At 40.1% G+C, this 10,830-nt stretch overlaps 1 protein-coding gene across 1 annotated transcript; it reads right to left on the bottom strand.

The window, feature by feature from the left end:
• Positions 1 to 882: 882 nt before the first annotated feature.
• On the bottom strand, positions 883 to 1,842 carry LOC129147441 (olfactory receptor 3A1). The gene has a single exon (XM_054709531.1). It carries the CDS (start codon positions 1,828 to 1,830, stop codon positions 883 to 885), a length of 948 nt encoding a protein of 315 aa, XP_054565506.1. The 5' UTR covers positions 1,831 to 1,842.
• Positions 1,843 to 10,830: the final 8,988 nt, after the last annotated feature.

Raw genomic sequence — 10,830 nt, 5'->3', positions numbered from 1 at the left:
TCCAAGTCACTGGATGGGCAGATTTGTTCCTAGCCTGTGCTTCAAAGGGTAGGAGCTGGATTATGGGGTCACTTCAAAATCTGCAGTTGGGCCTACCTCTGAGGACACAGGAGAAGAATGTGTCTTCTGACATGTCCCTGGACAAGCAGGATTATGCGTTCAATTCCCGGTCAGGGCACATACCTAGATTGTGGTTTCGATCCCCAGTGGGGGCATCAGTATTTCTCTCTCTCCCTACCCCTCTCTCCAAAATCATTAAATATATCCTTAGATGAGGATTTAAAAACAATTTTTTTTTTTTTTGCACACAGGGATCATGCTCTCCAGAGTTACTAGAGAACACATGACCATACAGCTCCCCATTTGTCCCCTCTATATCTCAGGGCATCTTAATGTGATAGATAGAGATGAGCTGCATTTTTAGACTTGTAGAAGCCTGATGAGAGAAATGAAATAATCCTGATCTCTAGGCCTATGTTTTATTAACAGACCAAGTATACCTGAACTCGACCTCCTGGTGGGGAATTTGCAGGGATAATTTTGGGGAAACCAGGCTATAACCAACCAAAGAGCCATTCTCTGTGGGATATGAACCGGTAAGCATTCAAGGCTCCCTAGGTTTCACTTCTACCCAGAAAAGAGACCACACAGTAACTGAAGTTGTAATTTGTTGAGGGAACTGACACGTTAGTTTGCATATCCATTGCCTATAGCTGGGCAGGGCTTCTTTGGAGAAACAATAATTATTATCCCCTACCAAAATAAATAAATCCTATGCTCAGAGAGAGAGCAGTTCTGAATCCTTTGTCCTAGCTACTGGCCCCAGAGGATTTCTCCGTTAGTCCAAAAAGAGAAAAGAAGGAAGTGACACTGGAGACCTTATCATGTCAGTGACCGCTTCCCTGTGGTCACCCGCCAGAGGGCACCCTGCACATCAGGATTCCGGAGGCTGTAGATGACTGGGTTCAGCATGGGGTTGATGACAGTGTTAAAAATTCCCACAGCTTTATCCTTATCGGAAAGCTTGGTTGAGCCTAGTCGCATGTAGTTAAAGACACCGGAACCATAAAATATGGCTACCACAGTGAGATGGGAACCACATGTGGAGAAGGCTTTCTTCCTGCCCTCCACTGAGCGGATTCGTAGAACTGCAGCTGCCACATGAGCATAGGAGGTGACAATGAGAGCCATGGGTGTACCTGCCATTATGAAACCAACAGCAAAGAGCAGCAGCTCATTGAGTTGGGTGCTGGAGCAAGAGAGCGGGAAGAGCTGTGGGAGGTCACAGTAGAAGTGATTGATCACATTGGGACCACAGAAATTGAGCGTGGATATGGCCACAGTGTGGGTCAGTGCATTGGTGAAAGCACAAGCCCAGGACACAGCCACCAGTACCTTCTGGACCATCTGGCTCATGCGGGCGCTGTAGGTGAGGGGCCGGCAGATGGCCAGGAATCGGTCATAGGCCATGGCTGTCAATAGGAAGCAGTCCACACCAACCAGAAGATGGAAGAAGAAAAGCTGTGTGAGGCACGCTCCATAGGGAACTGCACGCTTGTGGGACAAGAGACGAGTCAACATTGAGGGAACAGTGACAGTGATGCATCCAACGTCCAGCACTGATAGGTTCCCCAGGAAGAAGTACATGGGGGTGTGGAGTTTGGGCTCCACCAAGATGGCAGCCAGGATGCTGAGGTTGCCCCCAACTGTGAGCAGGTAGGCAAAGAAGAAGAGCACAAAGACAAGTGGTAGCAACTCCGGTGTCTCCACCAAACCCAGCAGGATGAATTCAGTAACGGCTGTTCCATTGGCCCCAGATTTTGGCTGCATTAGTTCCTGCAAGGAAACATCCAAGGAGATAAAGAATCATTCTTCTCGATATATTTATTAAAAAAGATTAAAATAGACTCCTTTCTATGTGTTGAGCCCTTTATTAAGTCCCGCCTCTCCAAGGAACGACTTTCTTATTCCCAAGGACACACCACAACTATTAACTCTCTCACAACATTTACCTCAATGGCTTTTCTTCATTCTCAGGTATATGGACAGGTGACATCATCACTCTAAACCTCCCTCTCTGTCTTAGGTGAAAGAATCTATTTGTAGAGATTAGAAAGACAAAACCCTTGGGAAAAATAAATAAGTAGAAAGTGTATTTTTTATTTAAACATAGCAGAGTAAATCTGGAACTTTCACTTCTCAAATCTCATCTCTTCCCAAGACAAACGAAACAAGAATAAAAATATAGATTCTATCTTCAAAAAAATTGGTAAATATCCAAATCTCTTGATGCACAAATTAGATCAGAGGACTTCAAGAATGGTGGACATAAAATAGGAGAGTGGCAGAGAGAATAAAATCCATGACCATAGGAAAATCTAGACAAGTACAATTCTCCATAGAAAAAGGGCACTCACTAGGGAATAAACCCAAAAACCCTTCTTTGCAATAATGAGAGTAGGATGCATAGTATGGCATCATTACCTCTGTGATTCTGAGTTGGATTCAAGAAGCAGAGGAGAGGTAAATGACAAATCTCACAGGTAGGCTGTATTTGCAGGCTGTAGACAAACCATAAAGCCTGGGTGAGAGATAAAGAAAACAGTTCTAGTTACCTATCTACATTGGTTACAGACAAGGAAATGCTAAAGTAACTCACCCCTAATTTTGAATCATAAGGAAGCCAGAAGACGTAATAGTTATGCAAATGAATGCTCCAAATATCTGGTATTGATACATACAGCCAAAAGTTCAGGATTTCAGGCAGAAATAAGATAATAGTTAGTGGATTTTACTGAATTTTATAATAGACTTAATTTGACAGAAAAGTAAGGCTATAAGAGACTTTAATATAATTAATTATTCAAGAGGTAGAACTGATATGCTCACCTTTTCCAAGTGCCCATGAAACATTCACCCTCCCCAAAGAGCATATGCAAACTAGAAATTCAGCAAATTCTAAAAGAATAAATAATTCATACAATAATATTTAATCACAGTTCAATTTAAAGAAAAATGATTTTTACAAATAAATCCTAATATCTTAAAAAATTGTTAAGAAACAGGTGGACCAAAGAGGGAAACAAAACTAACAATAAATAATATCTGTGGGAGGAAAAGGGGAGATAATGAAATCAACACACACCAGAATAAAGGGTTATCACTAAATCAATGTTCAGAAGAAAATTTATAACATTAAATAAATATATTAAAAACCAAAAATAAAGAACATTATTTAAATAATCAAATCAATAAATTAGAAAAACTGTAAGAAATGGGGAGAGGTTGGTAAAAGGATACAAACTTTTAGTTAAAAGAAGAATGAAGTTTAAAGATCAAATGTATATGATGGTGACTATGGTTAATAATATTGCATTGCATCATTGAAATTTACTAAGAGAACTTGAGTGTTCTCACCAAAAAAAAAGTAACTATATGAGGTGATGGATGTATTAATGTAATTGTAGGGATCCTTTCACAGTGTAAATGTATGTAATCATCATGCATGTTCACTTCAAACATATTACAATTTTATTGTCAGTTACATTTCAAAAGAAGCTGAGAAAAAAATTAAAATAAAATAACATTTTATAAGCTCCAAAAAAATGATAAGTACAGGAATAGACCTAAGGTAATATAGGACTTTAGTAAGATATAAGTGGCATCTTAAATGAATGGGAAAATGTATTATGCAATAAATTATATGAATATAAGCAATAACATAGTTATCCTGGAAAAACCTAAGTTGTACACATACCTCATATATTTTGCAAAAATAAAATTCTAAATGGATCAAATATTTAAATACAAAATTAAAACTATTGGGGGAAATGTGGAGTTTTAATAGTGTAAGGATGACTCAAAAGATAGAAAAAAACTTTAAAAAATTGACTAATCTATAAAAATTTCAAAGTCCCAGCAATTTAGCTAAACTGGATTACATTTCCCAAAATCCATTCTCTGTATGCTTCCAGGTTAGAATTGGCCACAGGGGAATTTGCATGGTAGTTATCAGTTAGAATTGAAAAGGAAAAAAAGGGCCCAGCTGGTGTGGCTCAGAGATTGAGCATTAACCTATGAATCAGGAGGTCAGTGTTCAATTCCCCATCATGGCACATGCCTGGGTTGCTGGCTCAATCCCCAATGTGGGACGTGCAGGAGGCAGCCAGTCAATGGTTCCCTTGCATCATCGATGTTTCTATCTCTCTCTCCATCTCCCTTCCTCTCTGAAGTCAATAAAAATCTTTTTTTTTTTAAGGGAAATTTGGCAATATTTTTCAAAATTACAAGTGTCTTTCCTTTTACCCAGAAATTCCACTTTTGAGAATTTATCCAACAGATATATGGGCACATGTGAAAAGTGCCATATGTGTGAGGCTGTTTGTTGCAGCACTGTTTGTAATAGCAAATAATTGAAAATAACCTAACTGTTCATTATTAGAGGACTGGCTAAATTCATAATGGTAAATCCTTACAAAGGAATACTATGCAGCCATAGAAAACAGCTGTTTGTGCTAATTTGAAAGACATCAAAGCTATATTATTAAATGTAAAATATAACTTGTAGAATGTATACAGTATGCTCTGGTTTACATTGAAAAGGAGGAAAAGAACACACACATGCATAGTGATCTAGTAAAGTATATAATATGAATTTTTATTTAAAAATATATATCGAGAAGAATACTCAAGACACTGGAAGTATTGGTCTTCTCTGGGGAAGAAGATTGAGTAAGTGGGAGACAGAGTGATAGAATGAATGAATAAATAATATATTAGAAAAAAACAAAAGAAAAGTAAATCCATTTAAATAAGCCAATAAACTGATATCTGGGCAAGTAAGTATAAGCAAGGGGAAAAAATGGGTAAATACAAACAATTACAAATAGAAAATATTACAGACAGAGATACACAAGAAAAAAATAAATTTTAAAAGAATACTCCCTATAGCTCTATATTACTTAAATAAAAAAATTAAGTAAAATAGGCACAATTATAGAAAAATGTAAATTAAAATATATTTAAAATAGTCTCAAAATGCAAATAAAACAGAGAAAAAATGTCAAAAATAATTACTCTAGTAGCAATCTCTAGGCTCATAAAACTGTTGAAAGAAATTTTGTTTAAACTTTAATGAATAAAATATTCTCATGCTATATAAACTTCCCTGCAGCAGAAAAATATTAAGCACCCCAAAACTGCAAAACTATACAACATAATATTATTTTAATACTAACAAAAAAACACTCAACACTCACACTCTCACACACAGAGAAATAAGACTTGAAGGAAATACCAAAATTTATCAGTGATTTGAGTAATAATACAGGTGATTTTTATTATCTTTCTTCTAATCTTCTCCACTTTCTGATTTGTCTACAATTAATATAGTTTATTCTAATAATATTTTATAAAATACCTACTCATGGGCATGATCACTATTAAGTGCCACATCACAGTAAACTAACTGAACAAAAGAGAAACCAGAAACCACTTCCCCTGTGATTTCCACTGCACAGGCTGCCCCAATATCTTTAATGCTGACAGAATTTCTGGGAGCATTCCCTGATAATAATCATAGCTAACCGTCACCAAGACACTTACTCGGGACTAGGCACCCGGTACAGGTTAAGTGCTTTGCATGTATTAATTTATTTATTCTATTCCTATTAGATGGATACCATTTTTAATCCCTGGTGGTGGGGGGGGGACATAAGTCACATAAAGCAAGTGGCAGAGGCAGGACTTTAACCCATGTAGTCTGACTCCAGAGTCTGCTCTTAACCTTTACACACACCGCTGCTCTAGGAAACACAAGGTATCTCAAGGGTCATAAGGCCATGTCCTTCTCCTGCAATTCTCTCTAAATCTATTTCTGACTCATTCTATGACTCAAAGACCCAGTCCCACAATCACTGTAGCTGTGCCCTTGTAGACCTCAGGGTGCAGTAGCTGAAGTCCAAGTGAGTGCCTTGGGCGGGTCAGGGTCACAGTCAGCAGCTGCCCTTTAATTTCCCTTTTTGTTTTAACCCATGTCATCAGATTGCAAACTTTGTGACTTTCTATATCCCCATCTTTGCTCGTGCTATCTCCTCTATATAGAATGTCCTTCTTCCAACACCACATAGTCAAAGTTTTTAAAACTCAGCTCAAATGCTCCCCCCTCCAGAAATACCTCCCTGATCTGTGCCCATCTTAAAGTGACATTTACATCTTCAACATTTCAACTGTATTTTGTCTTCTATATGGCACTCACCACTTCACCTTCTGGCCCAATCAGTTAGTCATTCGGTGTACTTCCTACAGTCCATTTTAGGATAAGATTCAAGACTGATTCCACTTTAAGAACTATCTGCATAAATTCATTTTAGCTATGTTCCATTCATAGATAAATTAATATATTCTGACAAAGAGGGCATCATTGTGGCCTACAGGAGTGAGGAAAGGGCTTCTGGACAGGTTGGGATCTGTGCTGGACTTTGAAGAATTGATCTGATTTGGAGGCGGTAGAGTCGTGTAAAAGACACAAGGTTAGTGCTGTAGAGATGGCTCCTTCATTTGTCTAGCTGGGGCATGCAGTTGTAGCCATCCACACACTGACATGGTTTTTTATATAAATTTCCCACATGTTTTCTATAATCAGAATAAATATTCCTTTAAAATAAGTAGGTCATAAGCTGCTGTCTAGTCTTCAATCAATAAAGGATAAAGCTTACATGAGAACTTCTAATTTCTGAGTTTGTCCACTGGACTATCCATCCAGGACATCAGTGCTGATGAAATCACAAGAGTGGTCAGAGTCAAGGGGTCCCTTCTAGACCACTACTCTTAGGGTCCTTCTCCGACAATTTTACTCTTCAGGCTGTCTGTTATGCTGTGACCGCTTCCTGCTCTGAAGTCCCTTCATGCACTAGAGTTGGTCTTAGGGAACTGGCCAGGCTGCCTAGTAAGGATTGGGTTCTGAGCATGGAAGTCGAACACTGAGTTTCACCTCACTCACCCCTAACAGAATAAATAAAAACAACAAGCTTTCATCTAAAAGAGAGAGAAGTGATAAAGATGCCTGAAGGAGGAACCCTAATCTCTGGGTCAAAGCTCTTCCTCTCACCTGATATGTCATCCTGAGCAAGTCCTGATTTTGCTTATGAGACCTTGGTTGCTGCATCTGTAAAACCAGAAGGTTTGACTACTCAGTGACCACTAAAGTCCCTTCTTTCTTACATGGGAGCAGAGGGAGGGCCACGAAAGAACTCACCTTGCCTGGGCACAGAGGTCAGTGGGTTTTTATGAAAAGGGGTATAAAGGGGTCGAGAATCTGCCCAAGATCCATCAGCTACTCAGGAGGCAGATAAGGGGCTATATATATATATGGAAATTAGATAAAGAGAGGCTGAGATCATCTCTGACATGGACTTCTCCACCATAGTATTAACCTCGTGGGACCTCAAAATTAGCCCAAGAAGGGGAGGAGAATAGGGGGAGAGATCAGCACAGGTAGATAATACAAGCCCTAATTGATACTGCAGCGGACAAGCAGTGAGACCTCATGACTCCGTGGTGATTTAGAAATTCTCCAAACATCATCTCTATCACCCACCCCAATACCAGTATTAATCTGCAGGATAATTAGGGCAGTTACCTTAATAACTCCACTTACCACCTAGGACATAGGGGAGTTGTTTGTCACGCAAGGAACTTCACTCTCTCACATGTCTAGTCCAAATAGGACCTGTGGGCAGAGACAAGCTGACTTCTGAAGCTGGAGATGAGGGAGAAACCCAAGAAAGGAGACAAAAACTGGAGAAACCTTTTCAAACATCTAATTCTTAATGAATTCCCAGGAACAAAGTACATTCTCACCCAGGGCCTTGTTAGTGAGGGCCACAGAGACTGTGCTGTGGGAGTCCCATAATGATTCCGAGAGGTGGCGGAAGCACTGTGCTGTGCTGGGAGGGCCCAGGGGCCTCTGGGAAGATGCACCCTACCACTCGTTCTGGGCCAGGACCTTAGAAGATGACAGCCTAGTGGTGGAGAGGAGGAAAGACAGGGATTTGGAGAGGTTGTGGAGTGCGGCCCTTGGACTCTCATGTCCTCCTCAATGAATTACTCCCATTGCCCTTGTGAGAGCCTACCCTCTTCGTGAAGCCTGCTGGACTTTGCAGAGGAGTAGTTCTGCTCTCCAATTACTAGCAGCTATTGAACCCCTTTGGACCCCAGTATTCTTGCCATTGGAATAAGAGTAATATCCCCTCTTCTGGTTGCTGGGAGGATTAAATGAAGTAATGCACAAAGTTCCTAGTAGGACACCACAAATGTTGTTACTAACATAACAATTGGTAACATTTATCATGTGCTTGCCATATATGTTTCACCATACCATGAGCTTTATATGCACTGAATCCCAATCCACCCTTTAAACAATTTCATGAAGTAGATCCCTTTATTATTTCCATTTTACAGATAAACAAATTAAGATTTAGAGTGATTCAGTAATTTGCCTAAGGCCACAGGGTTAGGACTTTGAGGAATTGGGGGCAAACTTGTATTTGTCTGATTGATTCCAAGGTACATGATCGCAACAATTATGTGATGTGGCTTACTCCCCCACCTCCTTCCAACCAATCCCTCTTCCCCAAACAACATACTTTCAGCTCCTGTTGTTTGTGATAAACACTGTTTCAAATATACCACAGGCTGTGCTCTAGGATTGAGCCTGAAGCACTCAACCCTCAGTAATAGCAGCCTCAGCTCCACTCCAATAGCTCAGTCTGTAGCACTGAGATCCACATGCACCTGCTACCTCCAGTGTCACTCTCTTGTTCTCCCATTGTATCTGCTACTTATTCTCGGAGTAGCAAAGAATTACAGACTTGGTGGTCCTATTGGGAGTTGACCCTCCAGAGTTAGGCTTGCATTGTTGGCTTAGGGATATAATGCGTGAATGTTAAGGCTCTTCATCATTCAGAAACATTTTTCTAAACATAAAAAAAAAATTATAAACGATAGTAGAAGCTTAAACCTCAATAAAAAAATCCACAGCAAAATTAAATATACTTTTAAAATAATTCTCAAGTAAAAGAGGAAAACTACTAGTGCAGTATCACATTCATGCAAGAACCAGCCTTCATATTTATTTTCAGCCTAGGTACACGTGATCTTGGTGGTCAGAAATCTTAAAGCCTTGAACCAGTTTAAAGTTGTGTTGGACAGGTAGTGCCACTGTTATGGGCTGAATTTTTGTGTCCCCACCAAAGTTCAAATGTTGAAATCCTAACCGCTAATGTGATGGTGCTCAGAGGTGGGGCCTTCGTTAGGTAATTAGCTCATTAGGGTAGAGGCCTCATGAATGGGATCAGTGTCCTTTAAAAGTGACTCCAAAGCCTGGCCAGTATCACTCAGTGGTTGAATGTCAACCTATGAACCAGGAGGTCATGGTTGGATTCCCAGTCAAGGCACATGCCCATGTTGGGGGCTTGATTCACAGTTTGGGTGTGCAGGAGGCAGCATCATTGATGTTTCTATCTCTCTCTCCCCCTGCTTCCTCTTTGAAATCAATAAAAAAATATTTTTAAAATAATAAAATAAAAGTGACCCAGAGCACTGGCCAGCATTGCTTGATGGTTAGAGCATCGGCCTGCACGCTGGAAGGTGGTAGGTTCAATTCTGGGTCAATGGCACATACTATGGTTGCAGGTCTGGTCCTCGCCTCCAGTCAGTCCGGTTACATGTGGGAGGCAGCCAATATATGTGTCACTGTCACATGGATGTCTCCCTCTCTCTTCACTTATCTCTCTCTCTCCCTTCCCCCCCTTCCTTCCACTCTCTCTAGAATCAATGGAAAAATATCCTCACTCCTTGAATGAGGATTGAAAAGAATTATAAAAGTGACCCCAGAGAACTTCCTCATCCCTTCTGCCATTCATCCCTTCTGTCGTGTAAAAACACAATGGAAATACAGCCAACTATGAAATGGACCAGTAAGTGGGCCCTTACAAGGCACTGAATCTGCTGGCATCTTGGTCTTGGACTTTCCAGCCTCCAAAACTGTGAGAAATTAATTTCTGTTGTTTATACGCCATCCAGTCTATGATATTCTAGCAGTCTGAACAGACTAAGACAGACAGCTGCCAGGGACCACCAGAAACAGAAACAAATCATCTTTGAAAGAAATGAATGATCTCTGGGAGAACATACCTTCATCTGAGGTGTTAAATTATTCATATAAGTAACTTCGCTAGAACCTAGTCTGACTGGCACATAAAGATCAGATATAATCCTTTTCTAGAGCTGCCATAACAAAGGACCACAGACTGGGCTGCTTAAAAAAATGGGAATTTTTTGTCCACAGTTCTAAAGGCTAGATGTTTGAAATCAGGGTATTGGAAGCACTGTGCTACCTTTTATGCTGGTAGGGGAATCCTTCTTACCCTCTGACAGGTGATTGGATAAACAAAATGTGGTATGTATAAACAAAAATATATTATTCAGGCCTGGCCAGTGTGGCTCACTGGTTGAGTGTCGACCTATGAACCAGAAGGTCACAGTTCGATTCCCGGTCAGGGCACAGGCCCAGGTCATGAGCTCAATCCTCAGTAGGGGGTGTGCAGGAGACAGCCGATCAATGATTCTCTCTTATCATTGATGTTTCTATCTCTCTCTCCCTCTCCCTTCCTCTCTCTGAAATCAATAAAAATATATATTCAGGCACAAAAAGAATAAATTATTGCCACTGTGACAACATGGATGGAATTTGATGGCATTATGCTGAGTGAAATAAGCCAAACAGAGAGAGACATGTTCTGTATGGTATTGAAACCAAAGTGCTGTGTT

The sequence above is a fragment of the Eptesicus fuscus genome, chromosome 20 (assembly GCF_027574615.1).
Source record: "Eptesicus fuscus isolate TK198812 chromosome 20, DD_ASM_mEF_20220401, whole genome shotgun sequence".
NCBI lineage: Eukaryota > Metazoa > Chordata > Mammalia > Chiroptera > Vespertilionidae > Eptesicus > Eptesicus fuscus.
Note: the sequence above shows the minus strand (reverse complement) of the source record. Positions and strands in the feature narration are given on the sequence as shown.